Here is a 19,425-nt window from a genome sequence, read left to right on the forward strand (position 1 = left end):
ACATTTCTTCTTCAGACTGAGACAGAGGGGCCCGCTTCCACGCTGTATCTCTAAACTAAAATAAACGAAACTGAAGATAGACACAAAAAGCTGGAGTAACTCAGCGGGTCAGACAGCATCCCTGGAGAAAAGGAATGGGTGACGTTTCGGAGACAATTCTTCAGACTGAAGGAACTTTGTTCTGCTAGTGTTTACAATGTTAATTGATTGTGGTATTGAGTTGAGGTAGGTAATACACCAATTCTCTGCTTTAGCTGCAATGTGCTGCATTTGACATTAAAACTCTTGTCTTCTAAGTTTGCAGTTCAGAACCCCAGAATGTCAAGGTCGTGGGAAAGAATGGCACCTCTTTGCTTGTCCTTTGGGAAAGGCCGAGGGCGGTTTTTGGAGATGTTCTGGAGAGGTATGCAGTGTACTATCAGCTGGATGGAAAAGCCTGGACCAAACGAACATTCCTGACGGATGGTGACCAGGATATGGTAATAACTGGCACACAATATCTTTTAGTTTGGTTTAAAGGTACATCGCGGAACCACGCCATTCGGCCCGCGCCAACCAGCCATCCCCGTGCACTAGCACTATCCTACACACACCAGGCATCATTTACTATTTTAACATACAAACATAGAAAATAGGTGCAGGAGGAGGCCATTCGGCCCTTCGAGCCAGCACCACCATGCATTGTGATCATGGCTGATCGTCCCCTCTCAATAACCCGTGCCTGCCTTCTCCCCATATCCCTTGACTCCACTAGCCCCTAGAGCTTTATCCAACTCTCTCTTAAATAACGAGCCAATTAGCCCTCAAACCTGTACGTCTTTGGAGTGTGGGAGGAAACCGGAGCTCACGCAGGTCACGGGGAGAACTTGCAAACTCCGTACAGTCAGCACCCGTGGTCAGGATAGAACCCGGGTCTCCGGTGCTGTAAGGCAACAACTCTACTGCTGAGCCACCCGAGCCGCCCCAATTGTTTCATTCAAATCGTTTAATTCTATTTCAGTTGAACATCTCAATGGCCATTTTATCTTAATTCTCCAGTTGGGAGTTGATGGGATCTGGTTCAAGATTCAAGAGAGTTTATTGTCATGTGTCCCAGATGGGAGAATGAAATTCTTGCTTTGCTGCAGCACAACAGGATATTGTTGTCATAAATACAGAACAGATCAGCATGACCATATATATATATATATATATATATATAACATATATATATATACATCAACGAACAGTTCAATTCAAATAAATCAATAAAATAACTCAATTTAATTGCACACATATCTAACATTACTTTCTAATAACATCTAAGTAAGTTCACGCACCGACAAAGCAAAAGATTTTGCAATGAATAATATAGCCTCTGGTGCTGTAAGGCAGCAACTCTACCCCTGCCGCCCTTTGTAACCATTGGCGATAATGAAAAGCCTCTGGCAATGTAAAACTCTTCTGCAATATGAATTGCCAAGCCCTCTCATTCTAACCCAATGTTTCATTTACCAGGGAGCCATTCTCAGCAACTTGCAGCCAAATGCCACCTACGCTGTCCAAGTGGTCGCCCTGTGTACAGACGCTCTGCATGGCGTGTACAGTGAACGGTTTCTCATAACCATGGGCACGGAATTTGAAGACTCAGGTAAAGGTGAACCCTCCTCTCCCCTGCAGTCCCTCAGCCCATCGCTTGGCCGTCCACTTGGTGGTAGGAGCGGTCTGCAATCTAGAGACTCTGTGCACTTGCCGCCCTGGGTGCTCCCCAATCCTTGTTTCAAATTTCTCACCGTGGCTTGAAGAATCGGGTTGCCACTGACGCACAAGATCCCTTTGGAGTGTGCTGACCTTCACAGGATGACTTAGCAATGAAAACGTTAATTGAATGTTGTGTCTTATTTGGTGGTGGTGGGATTCCCCTGCTCACTGTAGCTGGCTAGACGATGCTGATGGCATTTTTCTTTGGGAAGCAAGATAGTTGCTCCCAGCTGACTGTGCGCTTACTGCTTTGATCTGAACCTGCGGGCAATCTTAAAGAACTTAAACTGCTCAACCTCTTTCAGCTTGCTCTTGAGTGCTTCCTAAGGTGAACCCAGCGCATTCTCCTGCTTCTATCCGCAATCGAAACACCTGCAGCAAAATACTGCTCCGCAGTTAATTATTTGGTGTGAAGAGATTCGTGTTTTTTTGTCAGCAAATGCTGAACATGAAAGAGGCATGTTTACAACAAGTTATTTTCGGTCATGATTGTAACAGATTCTTCAACAATTCAGGAACGTTTAAGGGGATTATAAAGAGAATGAAGCTCGCATCGTTATCCCAACAGCTAGAAAGAAATTCTAGTGAAGAACATAATGACCACAGAAGCTGCAAACCTGAGAGGAAAATGGTGGAATGTTGACAGGTTCTCAACCTGAGATAGAAACTCTGTTTCTTAGTTTAATTTTAGTTTAGAGATACAGTGCGTGAACAGGCCTACCGAGTCCACGCCGACCAGCGATCCCCGTGCACTAACACAATTCTACACACCAGGGACAATCTCACAATTTTTACCCTTGCTAATTAACCTGTAAAGTCTTTGGAGTGAGGGAGGAAACTGGAGCACCCAGAGAAAACCCACGCGGTCACGGGGAGGACGTTCTAAATACAGCACCTGTAGTCAGGACCGAACCTGGGTCTCTGACGCTGTAAGGCAGCAGCACTAGTGCTGCGCCACTGTGCCACCCTATCTGTGTACGATAGTTATTTAATATTAAATATACAAAGATTTTGTAATGGCAATTTCTTCCTTGTCCAATGTCCAACTTTCCGTTGCTATTACAACACAGGTAGGTAGGAGTGGCCTTACGCAGATTAAAAAGTACTGATCTTCCCGTCGTTATTACCAGTTTAATTGATTCTTTATTGAAGTAGTTGTACAAACAAAGAAATGAACGAACCAGGTCCTCCTTATTCTCATCCAAGTTGTAGCTTTCTGTTCTCTCGCTCTTGTGAGAACTGTATCTCTCCACCCCTGTGCCTGGTCCAATCTGGTCACTCCCTGTCCAATACGCTATATGTAACGCCCATCTATGCATCAAAATGCCCGCCCCCAAGTGTTCACAATAATACTGCTAAAAATATCTAGGCAAAATAATATAATATGCCAACAGTAGCTAGCCTGAGCATTAATGGCTCCTACAGGTTTTGTGCATTTATTCATGCGACGTGGGGGTTATTGCGATGCTCGCGTTTATTGTCGATCTTTAATTAACCATGGAGAGTCTGGAGTTAGGGGTTAGCGAAGAATATCAGATTAGCTGTCCTGGAGGATAATAGCAAACCAAATGCTTTTTTATATTAATTTACTTTAGTTTAGAGTCCGAGCCGACCATCGATCACTGATCGCCGATCACCGATCACCGATCACCCGCACATTAGTTCTATCCAACACACTCAGGACAATTACAGAATTACAATCACACTGCAGAAGCCAGTTATCCAACAAATCTGTACGTCTTAGGAATGGGCGAGGAAACCGGAGCACTCGGAGAAAACCCACGCAGTCACGGGGAGAACGTACAAACTCCGTACGGACAGCACCCGTAGTCAGCAACAAACCTGTAAGGCAGCAACTCTACCATGCCGCCACATATACTGTATCAATGCGGTTGCATTCCAACAAAGGCTTGGTTTTTAAAAATGCCAATTTTTCATTTGATGACTTGAATTTAAATTCCCGAGCTGTTATGGTGTGATTCAAACCCTTTTCACTGCACCAATGGCCCAGAGCTCTGGCCAATAGTCCAGCCACTGAATCACAAAATAGAAATCACCAAACCTTTCGGGAGGCAAGATAGGCGCTGGAGTAACTGAGCGGGTCAGGCAGCATCTCTGGAAAAAAAGTAGGTGACGTTTCGGGTCGAGACTCTTCATTAAACGTCTGATCTTTTTGGTCTGATGAAGAGTCTTGCCCCCAAAACATCCTCTCCTCCTTCTCTCCAGAGATGCTGCCTGGCCCGCTGAGTTACTCCAGCACTTTGTGTTTATCATCAGTGTAAACCAGTATCTGCAGTTCCTTCTTACACATTTCGAGAGTCAAGGGTGACTTGATTCACTCTCGAAAGCCTGGTTAACATTAAAATAGATAGTAACAAGCCTTTCTGTTCAGCAATTGTGGTTATTTGTTTTGTAACTGAAATGCTGCATCAATTTTGTATAGACTTAAAAACAACTCACCATGTAATTCATCACAATTTGTGGGTGATCGTAACAATGAGAGAAAATAGATCGAATTGAGCTGGTCCAAAATTTTTAAACACATTAGAGCATAAAAGACTGTTTTGAGATGCATACTGTGATGTTTCTGATTGATTTTCACACTCCTTCTGTACACATCAATAGATCACTAGCTATGCTCACAGTTAATGGACAAGGCATTATGGAATGGAGCGAGTCTTTGAACGATTAGATCTTGTTCAAAAGATACAATGAAACTAATGAGCTGCAGAGAATTTCTCTGTGTGGTGTCTTTTTGTCACCTTTCTAATTCAAGATCCAAATTTCAGCACACATTGCACTTTCTGTTGCACAGTGTGGGAAGGAACTGCAGATGCTGGTTTAAACCAAAGATAGGCACGAAAAGCTGGAGAAACTCAGCGGGCCAGGCAGCATTTCTGGAGAGAAGGAATGGGTGACGTTTCGGGTCGAGACGCTTCTTCAGACTAGTCAGGGGAGAGGGAAATGAGAGATATAGACGGTGATGTAGGGAGATATAGAACAAATGAATGAAAGTTGTCTACATTTAGCATCAAGCCTGCTTTCACTTCTCCTCAGATAGACACAAGATGCTGGAGTAAAAGCCCTGTCCCACGGTACGAGTTCATTCCAAGAGCTCTCCCGAGTTTGCCCTGATTCGAACTCGGGGATTTACGATAATGGCCGCTCGTCGGTACTCGGGGCTCTCGTGGACATTTTTCAACATGTTGAAAAAGCTTCACGAGTCTTCCCGTGCTTACCTGCCGTTAGCCAGTCTTCCCGAGTACCTGCCGTTAGCGTTACGAGCCGCTAAGAGACGTCCTCGAGCTCCGACGTACCCGCTACGTTCATTCTCCATGCTTACCACGAGTTTGATTTTTTTTTTAAACTTGGGAGAGCTCCTGGAATGAACTCGTACCGTGGGACAAGGCTTTGACTCAGCAGGTCAGGCAACATCTCTGGAGAAAATGGATGGGTGGTGTTTTGGTACGGGACCCTTCTTCAGACTGTTAGCAGGGGGAATGAGAATAAAGGACCGGGAGTTAAGAAGGGGCCAGACGCATCACGGTCGACAACAGATCGCCTCGGGGGGGGGGGGGGGGGTGAATTCTTGGATAGAAACACGCGTGATCCAAAACAAAATCCATAGTTGTACATATTTGTGCTTCCCCTACTTGTGCTAATCTGAAAACATGAGCATAGAGTCATACAACACGGAAACAGGCCCTTCTCATCAATGTCAACCAAGATGCCCCAACTAACCTAGTCCCAATGGCCCGTGGTTGGCCCATTGACCTCGAAACCTCTGCTAACCATGTACCTGCCTAAGTATCTGTTAAATATTATTGCACCTCTTTTAATTATCTCCTCTGATCATATACCCTCCACCCTCTGAGTGGAAAAAGCTCTTCCTATCAAACCTGTCTACATTTCTGTTTGTGCTTCTTTCTGTAATCTGTCCACACATCTATTCCTTTAATACTCGATTTAATAAATAGGTTGAGACTTGTTATACTCGTTCATTGTTTTGAACTTGACGGGAAATATTATGTCAGGAACTCGGTTTATACTTTTGGAATGACTGTGGCTTCTAAAAATATTCCAAAGTAGCAACAAGTAAAACCTATTCGGGGACCTATTTTGCGCTGGTCTGTGCGTAGTGCGGAAAATAAAGTTTAACTTGACGTGTTCCCCGTTGAGAAAAATGCCTGTTAATCTGCCGAGAATGGTTTAAGACAGGATTGTACTTTACAACCACTCATTGCTTAGCTACAAGGAAACTGGGGAATCTCACCACCATTTCTTTACAGCAATGCATGGACAAAGCTAAGGTAAGACATTCTGGCCATTGTATTGTAATGTTTTTCTTGTTTCCTTAAATTAGTTTTAAAGATTGGTTAACAAAAAAAAAAGAACCTATTGTATACTGCATGCATCTGTGAAATGATTACAAAAGCATCTTTTAATTACAAAAAATTGGTGGTGTTGGCTCGAAGGGCCGAATGGCCTACTCCTGCATCTATTGTCTATTGTCCAAAATCATACCCAAATTGTCTACATGCACAGAATGTATCGTAAGTTTCATTCTTTATTGCATTGTTCAACGTTCCAGAAATATTTAGACAGGTACATGGATAGGACAGGTTTAGAGGGATATGGGCCAAACGCAGGCAGGTGGGACTAGTCTAGATTGGACATCTTGACTGGTGTGGGCAAGTTGGGCCGAAGGGCCTGATTCACGCCGTATGACTCTTAAGACGCTATAAGAATGGAATCATTTGCAAAAATAGGACTAGCCCTTCCAGCAATGGGCCCAGCACCAAATCCCTGACACCCCACTAGTCGCAGGCCTCCAGTCCGAAAGTCAACTTTCCACCTCTGCTTCCTCCCTCTAAGGCAAGTATGTATTTGGTTTGCTGGCTGTACCTCAAGCCTGTGCGATCTAACTTCCCGAGCAGCCTACCATGCGCAACCTAACCAAAGGCTGTGCTGTAGTCCATAGCGACTATGGACCTCATCTGCCTCCTGGGTTAACTGTACCTCCTGTACAAACACATCATGAGATACTGTATGCTCTCCTGTATACAACGCAAAGAGTTGCTGCCTTACAGCGCCAGAGATCCCGACTACGGGCACTGTCTGTGCGGAGTTTGTACGTTCTGCCCGTGACCTGCGTGGCTTTTCGCCGGGATCTCCGGTTTCCTTCCACACTCCAAAGACGCACAGGTTTGTAGGTTAATTGGCTTCGGCAAAATTGTAAATTGTCCCTAGCGTGTAGGAAAGTGTTAGTGTACGGGGTGATCGCTGGTAGGCGCGGACTCGATGGGCCGAAGGGCCTGTTTCCGCGGTGCATCTCTAAACTAAACTAAACTACGACTATCCCTAAGCAACCATTTTGAAATGCATGTATATTTTATCCCTCCAGTAACTTACCCACCACAGATGTAATGTTAACTGTTTGATAGGTCTGTGTACTGTCAGCTTTTCCATTCAGACCCTGAGCCTCTGATACTCTTATAAAAGCTCTGAATCCCAGTGTTTATTCTACCCAATGTAAGGACATCTGAGCCAGACACTTCCAAAGATTTACATTGCTCTCTGCAAAGAGAATCCTCCTCGCCTCAATGGTTCACTATTTCTTTATTTTCACGTGTCGCGAGGTGCAGCGAAATTATTTTATTTTTGTTGCATACAGTCCAGTAAAGGATTGCCATACTTAAACTCAACCCCAGATTAAGCACAAAGTGCATAGAAGTAGCCCACTGAGATTGTATACAAGAGTCGCCAGGTTTTGGCCGCCCCGTTTTCAAAGTCCGAGCTGCAGCTGGCCATCAAGGCCCATTGTCCTGGCTGCAGGACCTTTAGCCATTGCCTCCATCCGATTGTCCAGCGAACTGTCCTCCCTCTTCTGTCCAGGCCGCCTTCAGACTGAGAGAAGTACGAAGAAGGGTCTCGACCCAAAAGGTCACCTATTCCTTTTCTCCAGAGATGCTGCCTGACCCACTGTGTTACTCCAGCATTATAGAAACATAGAAAATAGGTGCAGGAGTAGGCCATTCGTCCCTTCGTGCCAGCGCCGCCATTCAATATGATCATGGCTGATCATCTAAAATCAATACTCCGTTCCTGCTTTTTCTCTTCATAATCCCTTGATTCCGTTAGCCCTAAGAGCTAAATCTAACTCTTGAATACATCCAGTGAATTGGATTCCACTGCCTTCTGTGGCAGAGAATTCCATAGATTCGCAACTCTCTGGTTTTTTTCCTCATCTCAGTCCTAAATGGCCAACTCCCCTTATTCTTCAACTGTGACCCCTGGTTCCGGACTCCCCCAACATCGGGAACATTTTTCCTGTGACATGTACCTGTCTTCGGTGTGAACCAACATTGGCAGTTGTTTCCTACACATCACTGTTCCTATATCCTGCACGGCCCATCCCTGACATCCAGGGGTCAAGTTTCCGGAGACAGTAATCTGGACCAGAATAACAGACTGATAGTTTATTCCCCTCCATCAAATCCACTCTGCTTTACATGGCTTATTTTAAATTGGACAAGGAAGAGCTGAGATGTATGGCTACCATCTAATCAACATCTGATTCTTTGGTAAGTCTTAAGTGAGCACATGTATACAGTATAATATGCATTATGTGTGTTGTTTGTTAGGCTTCATATATCATGATGTCCCAGTATAAACAACCAGATCACCTGTGTGAACATTGTATCTGTTGAACCTATTTTAATCTAATTACGTCTGTTTTGTTTGGATACATTGCAGATTATGATGTGTTTCTGGATTTTCACGGTGCATTTGAAGATTTGGAGGTAATGAAAACATTTAAATCATTCCTTTAACCTGAATCCCAGCTTAAAAGATTTGCCCCTTGTGTAGATTCAGATGTGGGTGTGAGGTGGGGGGGGGGGGGGGGGGGGGCATGGTGACGTAGTGGTAGAGTTACTGCCTCACAGCGCCAGAGACCCGGGTTCGATCCCGACCGCGGGCCCTGCCAATGGTGCCCTATTTGTCACATTATGGCTTCCACCCTTCCCTGGTCATCTATTGGTGGCCCTGATTTTTTATGGCCTGTTCCTACCTCGGGGCAGACCCTTTGGCCCAACTTGCCCACACCTGCCAACATGTCCCAGCTACACTCGTCCCACGTGCCTGCGCTTGGCCCATACACCTCCAAACCTGTCCTATCCAGTCTGAAGAAGGGTTTTGGCCTGAAACGTTGCCTATTTCCTTCGCTCCATAGATGCTGCTGCACCCGCTGAGTTTCTCCAGCACTTTTGTCTACCTGTCCAACTGTTTCATGAACGTTGGGATAGTCCCAGCCTCAACTACCTCCTCTGGCAGCTCGTTCCACACACCCACCACCCTTTGTGTGGAAAGGTCACCCCTCAAGATTCCTATTAAATCTTTTCCCCTTCACCTTGAACCTGTGTGGTCCTCGATTCCCCTACTGAGGCAATTGCGGTGGCCTCAATAGGCCTGACTTTGGGGTGAACATGGGGTGGGGACTGGACATTGTGCCTTCCCCCACAGTGCTACCCACTGTGGGGGGATGATTTTTTTGTCTAATTGTAGTCCTGTAGGTCTGTGTCCAAGATGGCTGCCGTGTAGAGAGAGTGGACGCTGGCGCGCTTTGGCTGCCGCTGCTCTCTCTTCACACTGTGTTTTTGATTTTCTGTTTTTGGATTGAATTCTGTTTTTAATTTGTGTCTCTGTGATGTCTTTTTTACCTGTTCTATTCCGATTATATGTTTTTATTCCGATTACTGTTTAAGGTGTCCTTGAGATGTCTGAAAGGCTCCCATTAAATAAAATGTATTATTATTATTATTATTCTGGGCAAGAGACTCTATGCATCTAGATCAGATTTTCTCAAGATTTTACTCTTTCTCTTTCTGCTTCCAGCTAACAGAAAAGGAACCAGGAAGAGCAGAAGCAAACTTACCCGAGCTTTACACCACTCCAGTTCTCATTGCCAGATGGAATGGGGAGGATATGGAAAGTGAAACTGAGAAGCCCATGGCTGTTAATGAGAAGGAGTGGACAGCCAATGTTGCTCCTAATGAAAGTTATTTAGTCAACGAGATTGAAGAAATGACCACCCACGTTGCCAATCCCGACGCTATCATCTACCCGTCCTCCTCCCCTGTCATCGAAACATCGTCCAAGGATATCAGAGGTCCTCAGCACCCTGGAGCCCAAACCACCGTTTCGTCGGCTCAAGAGGATTCAGACTATTCTTCCGCCATGGGATCCCCGGAGTCGAATAGAATGTTCACTGACTCCCAACAAACAGGAATTCCAGTTACATCCCAGGCAATCCCGGGCCTCGGTGCTCCCACGCAGTCCGACGCCATATTCCACGTATCCGCCCTTAACGCCAGGATTGTCCCTCAACCCGTCACGTCGCAAGTGGTTCGTGCAAATAATCCAACCCCTAACCCGTGGCCCGAAACGACCACAGTTCCTTCGCTGGTGGATTCTGGCGCAGAGCGAGTTGCCTCCAGGAGTGAAGCCATGGCCTCCCGGGAACCGAATGTAGTCTTTGGTTGGGTTGGTTCCGCAGCCACCTCCCGTCCAGCTCAGATGATGCCTTCCACTGATAACCCACCCAGTGAGGAGATAGCTTCTGTAACTATACCTCCCGCTGGCCAAGAGATGTACCTCTACCGTACGCTTGATTCCATTGGCAGGCTAAACACTTTGCCCAAAGAGAGTGAAGGCCAGGCTACCTCTTCCTACTCTACCGGTGAGATGGTGTTCCAAGCTACCGTCGTGCCCTCAAACAGAGAAGTGTCCTTTCGTGCTACCTCTGCTTATTCCCACGATGAAGTGCAGCTGCAACCGACTCCCTCCTTGTCCAGTACGCCCTTGTCTCCATCCTCTGCTCCTGCTAGTAGTGAAGTGTCTCTTCAAGCGACCCGTGCCTTACCAAGCCATCCCGTTTCGCTCCGTGTGACCTTTGATCCCCCAGCTAGCGGCCAAGCCTTGCTTGCGACTTCCTCTGTTGCTTCCTACGATGACGTGGGGTTGCCTCGCTCTCCGCCAGCCAGTGTTGATGTGCTCCGCCAAGCCGCCCTCCCTTTAGCTAGTGACGAGGTGTCTCTCCAAGCTTCTCCTGCTTCCTTCTCTAGCGAGACACCTCTCCATGACTTTCAAACCTCCTCCGGAGTTTCTGCATCCCCGGATGTGCCTCCTGCTGCCTCCAGCCATCGGCCGGAGCAGCCCCTCTCTGCTGCTACCTCTGTGGGTGACGTGCTGTTTGAGTCTGCCCTTCCCTTGCCCAGCGCGGCAATAATGTCTCTTCAAACCCGTCCAACTTCTCCAGAGGATGGGGTGCTTCTCCGCGTCACTCCTGCTCTTTCCTCCGCTTTGGTGCCCCGTGGCGAGACGTTGCCTGCCACCTCCGCACCCTCTGTTGTCGCTGATGTGGCGCTTCAAGTCATCCCTACCTTCTCCGAAAGCAAAATGCCTCTGTCTGCTACTGTCTCCCCCCGCAATCACACGTCGACTCCAGATCCTCCTGCCTCCTCTAGCCCTGAATTGTTGCTGCATCCTACTCTAACTCTGCCTGGCAGTACAAGGGTATTGAATGACACCGAAACGTTCCTGAGAAACGAGACGACGCTTTCTGTTTCCCTCCTCCCCTCCACCGATAGCGCGCCCCCTTATGTATCCGGTGCCCAGTTTAATGTAGCCGGTAGCCCGCCCGTATCGAGTGATGACGTTGCCTATATTTCTGTTCCAACTGCAGCTCCCAGCAGTGAGGTTATCATGGCGGCTTCTGCCGCCCTGTTTCCACCTCCTCCTGTGCCTTCCTCTGTCACCTTGCTGAGTCAAAGTCACGGTGACGAATCGTGGTCTTCTGGTGTTGACATTGATTTGTCTGAGGCAGACGATAGTGTCCGGGCGACGACATTGCACCCCAGGCCTGGCGGTCAGGCCTTGACCCACCTCAGCGGGCAGATATCCAACTCGGACGTGGAGCAGAATAGTCAGTATCCCCAGGTCATGACCGGACCACCGGCATCGTCCGAAGACAAGTCCTTCGTCGGCACTCCTGGCCCCCATCGGTCACGCTCCAAGGCGGACGCAGATCACCAGACGACTCACACTGCACCCAATGGAAAGCACAAAAGGCCACGACTAATAGGAAGACCTCACTGGGGCACCGCAGGAACTACACACCTGCCCCTGTCACAGTCTAGGACCCGTTCTTTCATGACCAACGAAGAGGGGAGTGGTTCTGGCCAGAGTGCGTCTGATAGTCTAATTGTCAATGGGACGACAGTGGTGTTAAGTTCCCTGGAGTATGATTATAGAGCACTAGACACAGGTAAAGCAGCAGACCCACGGACAACACAGGCTTCACCTCCATCTCTAACTAGTGGCCATGAAACAACGTTGCTCGACGTATATGAGGCAGGTTAGTCACGTCTGAAAATAACTTGAAAAAGCGCAAGGTGCAATGAATGTGATTCGCAAGGTACTAGGCCGGTGCAATGAAGTCTGAATGGACTTGAGTCCAAGTCGTCTCATTCATTTCTGTGCCTGTGACTATAATAACGGTTGATAGCAACTTTAAACGCTGACCTGCAGTGAAACACTGGATTAGTAAATCAACAAACATGGAGCTCCATTTTACTTTCAAACATAGTTCAACTTAGTTAAATAGTTTTCTCCTAGTCTGTGCTAATACGTAACAACTTTTTTTTGAGAATTCATTCATACTAAATTGAGAAATTGTGGTCTTGAGAGTATGTATCCTGAGCAGATTACAATGAGCTGCTATCGAGTAACCATGGCAAAAGGCTGAATAATTAACGTAGCTATATCAAAATTCGGCAAGTGGTTGAACTTTGTTGTTGGTGACCTGCTTTGTAATTTGGGAAGTGTGTAACAGAAGAGTTCAGCATTACAGCAGACCTCATACATATCAATATAAGGAACTACGTACTCTCCTTGCAAAGTAGAACCAAAAAATGAAATACACGGAAGATGATGTATCTGAGAATATTTTGCTTGATAATTTTTTATCCTTGGGTTTTCTCTTGTGTTTCTAAGTTCAGTAAGTAACAAAGGTATTTTTGGAGATAGATACAAATTGCTGGAGTAACTCTATGGGTCAGGCAGCATCTCTGGAGAAAAGGAATAGGTGACGTTTAGGGTCGAGACCTTTCTTCAGACTGGGTCTCCAGATTTTACCGTCTGAATAGACAATAGACAATAGGTGCAGCAGCAGGCCATTCGGCCCTTCGAGCCAATCAGTACCCCGTTCCTGCCTTCTCCCCATATCCCCTGACTCCGCTATTTTTAAGAGCCCTATCTAGCTCTCTCTTGAAAGCATCCAGAGAACCGGCCTCTACCGCCCTCTGAGGCAGAGAATTCCACACACTCACCACTCTCTGGGAGAAAAAGTGTCTCCGTTCTAAATGGCTTACTCCTTATTCTTAAACTGTGGCCCTTGGTTCTGGACTCCCCCAACATCGGGAACATGTTTCCTGCCTCTAGCGTGTCCAAACCCTTAACAATCTTATATGTTTCAATGAGATCACCTCTCATCCTTCTAAACTCCACAGTGTACAAGCCCAACTGCTCCATTCTCTCAGCATATGACAGTCCCGCCATCCCGGGAATTAACCTTGTAAACCTATGCTGCACTCCCTCAATAGCGAGAAAGGTCTCGACCCGAAATGTCACCTATTCCTTTTCTCCAGAGATGCTGCCTGACCCACAGAGTCACTCCAGCATTTTGTGTCTATATTAGGTGTAAAGCAGCATCTGCAGTTCCTTCCTGCACAAATTAATTTTTGGATGTAATTTATCCAACTACCTTCACTTTTCTGCTGTCAAGCTGAAAGTCTGTGAAAGGCAACAATTCTGTTAAGAAAAAATAGTCCATAAAATATAAGGCCAGCCACTCCCTTGAAAAACACAATAATATTGCTACTTGTTAAGTGAGTACACCATCCTTTGAAGGTAAATAAAATGGCAGTGTTCAACTTTTGTGATTCAAAATTTTGCAGTTTAAATTGAAATGACACAACATTGTGTACATTTATATTTAATTCTATTTCGGGCGGCACAGTAGCACAGCTGGTAGAGTTGCTGCCTCACAGCGACAGAGACCCAGGTTCGATCCCGACCTCGGGTGCTGTCTGTGCGGAGTTTGTACAATCCCCCCCCCCACCCCGTGACCACGTGGGTTTCCTCCAGGTGCTCCGGTTTGCTCGCACACCGCAAGGACATGCGGGTTTGTAGGTTAATTGGCTTTTGTAAACGGCCCCTGGTGCGTCGGGAGCGGATGAGAAAGTGGGATAAACGTAACTCCAGTGTAAATGGGTGATCGGTGGTCAGTGTGGACTCGGTGGGGCCGAAGGGCCGGTTCCAACCTGTGCCTCTAAACTAAACATTTGGAGAGGTAAGTAACCCAATGATATGGGAAAAAATGAGTTCACATGTAATGTTACAATGTTGTCTTGAGTTAAAACCTAAACAAGATAATAATCCACTGAGTTTTACCAGCAGTTTATTTTTTTGCTTTTTAACCCATAATACTGTTTGAATTTAAATCTAATGAAGCTAATCACTTGTCCTCATTCTAATATTATAACCAAGATCTTTTAATAGAATTCAACGTGCAGCTTTTGGCATAACAGTCATTGCATGGAAAGGGTTTTGTAAACATGTAGATGGGCTGAATCTATCAAATACATTTTCATATCGGACTAGAGTGTTGAGGCACATATGTTTTTGAGGCATAATACGAAAGAGTAGAAATGAGAATCAAATCAAATATTTATGATATCACTGAGTTGTCGATTATTTTTACGTGTACTGAGGTACAGTGTAAAGGTTAGTTTAGTTTGGAGATACAGCACAGAATCGGGCCCTTCGGCTCACCGACACCGCGCCGACCAGCGATCCCCGCACACTAACGCTATCCTACACACACTAGGGACAATTTACACTTATACCAAGCCAATGAACTTGCAAACCTGTACGTTTTTTGGAGCTTTTGTAAAGTAAAGCTTTTGATGCGTGCTAACAAGTCAGCGGAAAGACAATGCGTGATTGCAGTCGAGCCGTCCACAGGGTAAAGGGAATAACGTGAATAGCGTTTAGTGCAAGATAAAGTCCAGTAAATGCTACATTTCTTTTATTGTCAGCTGAGTTCCTCGTAGATTTTAGTTTCCTTTTCTACTGTAAAATGATAGTGTTTGCTGGGACTCAGTGAATATTTTATTCAACTCATGGAAACATAGAAAAACAGGTGCTGGAGTAGGTCATTCGGCCAAATGTCCATTCAATATGATCATGGTTGATCATCTAAAATCAGTACCCCGTTCCTGCTTTTTCCTCATATCCCTTGATTCCTTTAGCCCTCGGAGCTAAATCTCCAGGGATCCCATGATCTGAATCCTCCTGAGCCTAAGATACTGTGGGTTTTGGTTCTAGGGTGCAGGGCAGCTCATATGTCCTTGGACAGTGGAGGAGGATGGGTAGTTATTGTGGTGGGGATCATATTGCCTTCTCTATTCCTTACTGAGATCATCGCACGCTCTCAACCCTCTGACTGGCACTACACTGGGTGGGCAAACACCTGACAACTAATGTGTTGGTCAATTTAATTGCATTTTCCCATTCAGGTTTGTTATTGCCCATAATGTACACCAATTTCTCTTTCCAAACAATTCCAGTTCTTCGATCAGTTTGCACAAAGTGATATTCCTGTTCGCTGTATTCTTCACCCAGATACCTGTGGCACAACAGGGTCACGCTTCCACAGTATGTTTTCTTAAAAGGAATTAAGATCTGAGTATTAAATTATGTCCAACCAGGTAACAGACCTCTCCATTTAATCCTAGCCCTGTTCTAAGGTAGCATTTGCAAAACCAAGCTGATAAGACATATTCAGCTTGATTACTTTTTTTTTGGTATCAGTATCATCTTTGGATATTAATTACAAGCCATACAAGTTCCAGGGGCTACTGACTTGGGTGTTTCAATTTAATTTTCAGATAAAAACCTCATTGCCTCTTCCAACAGCATAGATTGTTACTGAATAGAGCAGCTATTTTGTGGTCGAGTTAGAGCAGTAACTAGGTTCAGTAAGGGTGGCACAGTGGAGTTGCTGCCTTACAGCGCCAGAGGCCAGGGTTCGATGCTGACTACAGGTGCTATCTGTACGGAGTTTGTGCGCTCTCCCTGTGACCACGTGGGTTTTCTCTGGGTGCTCCAGTTTCCTCCCACACTACAAAGACGTACAGGTTTGTAGGTTAATTGGCTTTGGTAAAATTGTAAATTGTCCTTAGAGTGTAAGATAATTTTAGTGCACGGGGTGATCGCTGGTAGGCACGGACTCAGCGGGCCGAAGGGCCTGTTTCCGCTCTGTCTAAAGCTGAGCCTAAAGCATCACATTATGATCTACAGCAAACTACTTTCACTTCTGTGGACATTACAGGAACAATGGTGGTCTTCATTGTCAAGGAAAGACACAAAGTGCTGGAGTAACTCTGCGGGTCAGGCAGCATCCCTGGAGAACATGGATAGGTGGCGTTTCAAGTCGGAGCCCTTCCTCAGTCTTCAGACCCGAATCGTCACCTATCCATGTTCTCCAGTGATGCTGCCTGACCTGATGAGTTACTCCAGCACTTTGCATCCTTCCTTGATAAACCAGCATCTGCAGTTCCTTGTTTCTACATTTCCTCATCGTTGATATTACGTCACGAAACAGCACTTTTTTAACCACTTTAGAATCTCTGTTCCTACTTTCTCGTGATAATATGAATGGGAAGTTACACTTTCAAAGGGAAAGTAAGAACAGCTAAGTTTGTAAGATGGAAATGACTCAATATGAGTCCAACCAATATCTATATCGCCCTTGCAGTTTTGAATTAGAAGTTCTAAATGTAAGGAACTTTGTGTTAATAGCTGAGGAAGGGGCTCGACCCGAAACGTCGCCTATTTCCTTCGCTCCATAGATGCTGCCTCACCCGCTAAGTTTCTCCAGCATTTTTGTCTACCTTTATGTTGATTGCAATAGGTTTCATGATGTAGATGTTATTTGAGAGTTTGTTCACTATGGTAGTGTAGTTACATACTTTACAGTTGTATTTAACATCACAACCTAAACAAGGTGGTCATGATGTGTTGATTTGGGCTACTTTTGGCTTGGTCACCTGGTTAAGACTAAATAATTCCTCCTCATCTCCTTCCTAAAGAAACGTCCTCTAATTCTGAGGCTGCGACCTCTAGCCTTAGACTCTCCCACTAGTGAAAACGCCCTCTCCACATCCACTCTATCCAAGCCCTTCACTATTTGGCATTTGCCAATGAGATCCCCCCTCATTCTTCTAAACTCGAGCGAGTACAGGCCCAGTGCCGACAAACGCTCATCATATGTTAACCCAATCATTCTTGGGATAATTCTGGTAAACCTCCTCTGGATCCTCTCCAGCGCCAGCACATCCTTCCTCACCGTGCAGGCAAGATATCACAGTGGAGGAGCCGACGGGACGATTGTGGTTAGATCAGAGAGATTTAGAGGGATGTTGGCCAAATGCGGGCAGGTGGGACCAGCGCAGATGGGGGTGTCAGGGGTTAAGGGGAGAAGTCTGGAGAATGGGGTTGGGAAGGAGAGATAGATCAGCCATGATTGAATGGCGGTGTGGACTTGATGGGCCGAATGGCCCAATTCTGCTCCAGGAACTTACGAACTATCTTGGTTGGCATGGGCAAGTTGGGCTGAAGGGCCTATTTCTATGCTCATGTCATAAGGGATAGTAGTAGAATTAGGCCATTTGGCCCATCAAGTCTACTCCACCATTCAATCACGGCTGATCTAACTCTCCTTCCGCACCTCATTCTCCTGACTTCTCCCCATAACCTCTGACACCCCATCTACGTTGTATGTCAGTGTGACTCTGTGACCATAATTGGTGTGGGGAAAGGCCAAAGAGAGCTTGGAGTGGAGGGAGTTGGATGTTGGACTGGAGACTGAGACAGTGAGGATGAATGGATTGGGGAGAGCAGTGGGCAGCAGCAATGGAAGTGTCGGAGAGACCTAACAGAAGCCCATTGACGATTCCACATGTAAAATGGCCAATTCTCCTGTTGAACAAGAATTTATTCTTCACGGTACACATTGTGAGTGTGGACGCACAGCATCAGCTGCCCTGTGGAAGCACACACTGAATAATTTAATACCTGGGAGTAAAATGGATTTACAGCTGGGGTTCCACATAGTCATTTTGCCGGGTGCATAAACATTCATTTTAAGCTGAAAATAGACACAAAAAGCTGAAGTAACACAGCGGGTCAGGCAGCATCTCTGGAGAGAAGGAATGGGTGATGTTTCGGGTTGAGACCCTTCTTCAGACTTGTTAGGGATAAGGGAAACGAGAGATATAGGTGATTAAGGGGTTGGACAGGCTAGATGCAGGAAGATTGCTCCCGATGTTGGGGAAGTCCAGGACAAGGGGTCACAGCTTAAGGATAAGGGGGAAATCCTTTAAAACCGAGATGAGAAGAACTTTTTTCACACAGAGAGTGGTGAATCTCTGGAACTCCCTGCCACAGAGGGTAGTCGAGGCCAGTTCATTGGCTATATTTAAGAGGGAGTTAGATGTGGCCCTTGTGGCTAAGGGGATCAGAGGGTATGGAGAGAAGGCAGGTACAGGATACTGAGTTGGATGATCAGCCATGATCATATTGAATGGCGGTGCAGGCTCGAAGGGCCGAATGGCCTACTCCTGCACCTAATTTCTATGTTTCTATGTTTCTATGAAGAGTGATAAAGAACAATGAATGAAAGATATCCAAAAACGTAATGATGATAAAGGAAACAGGCCACTATAAGCTGTTTGTTAGGTGAAAACGAGAAGCTAGTGCGACTTGGATGGGGGAAGGAAGGGATGGAGATAGAGGGAATGCCGGGGCTACCTGAAGTTAGAGAAATCAGAATTCATACCACTGGGCTGTAAGCTACCCAAGCGAAATATGAGATGCTGTTCCTCCAATTTGCGTTTAGCCTCACTCTGACAATGGAGGAGACCTGGGACGGAAAGGTCTGTGTGGGAATGGGAAGGGGAATTAAAGTGTTTAGCTACCGGCTGCATTTTAAGCTGCAGTTTGCAATATCTGTCAGCAGATGGCAATGTTTACAGATACTCTCACATCGCCTTTTTCCACGAGCTCCTGTTCAGTTGCATTTATGACGTGCAAAGATCACACCTCAGACGAGGACTCTATTCCATGGAGCGCAGTAGGCTGGTCTTATAGAGTTTTACCAAATCACGAGGGGAATAGAGAGGGCGAATGCGCAGAGTATTCTCTCCCACGGTAGGGGAATCAATAACTAGAGGGCAGAGGTTTAAGGTGAGAGGGGGAAGGGTTACAGAACCTGAGGGACACCTTTATCAGACAAAGGTTGGTGGGTAAATGGAACGAGTTTTCAGAGCAAGTAGATGTTGCATGTACTACTATAACAATATTTAAAGACATTTTGTCCCCAAAAAATGGTTTTATCAAAAATAAGGCATTTGGCTAGGTACATGGAAAGGAAAGTTTAACAGGCGTATGTGCCAAGATATTTTCTCCCCCCAAAAAAAGGTATTTTAAAAGATAAAAACAATAGTTAAAGGGCAGCACGATGGTGCAGGGGTGGAGTTGCTGCATTACAGCACTTGCAGC

General features: G+C 45.9%; 1 protein-coding gene across 5 annotated transcripts in view; it reads left to right on the forward strand.

The window, feature by feature from the left end:
• Window positions 1–19,425, forward strand: part of ptprz1 (protein tyrosine phosphatase receptor type Z1) — a 193,041-nt gene that overhangs the window by 115,837 nt on the left and 57,779 nt on the right. For 2 of the 5 annotated variants that reach the window (XM_033037615.1, XM_033037614.1), the window contains exons 9-12: window positions 298–479; window positions 1,498–1,630; window positions 8,497–8,543; window positions 9,637–12,157. In XM_033037615.1, the coding sequence (XP_032893506.1) occupies window positions 298–479; window positions 1,498–1,630; window positions 8,497–8,543; window positions 9,637–12,157 (2,883 nt within the window). The remainder of the gene's footprint in view (window positions 1–297; window positions 480–1,497; window positions 1,631–8,496; window positions 8,544–9,636; window positions 12,158–19,425) is intronic. The other 3 variants (XM_033037616.1, XM_033037617.1, XM_033037618.1) reach the window with 3 other exon arrangements.

Source organism: Amblyraja radiata, chromosome 19 (genome assembly GCF_010909765.2).
Source record: "Amblyraja radiata isolate CabotCenter1 chromosome 19, sAmbRad1.1.pri, whole genome shotgun sequence".
Classification (NCBI taxonomy): Eukaryota; Metazoa; Chordata; class Chondrichthyes; order Rajiformes; family Rajidae; genus Amblyraja; species Amblyraja radiata.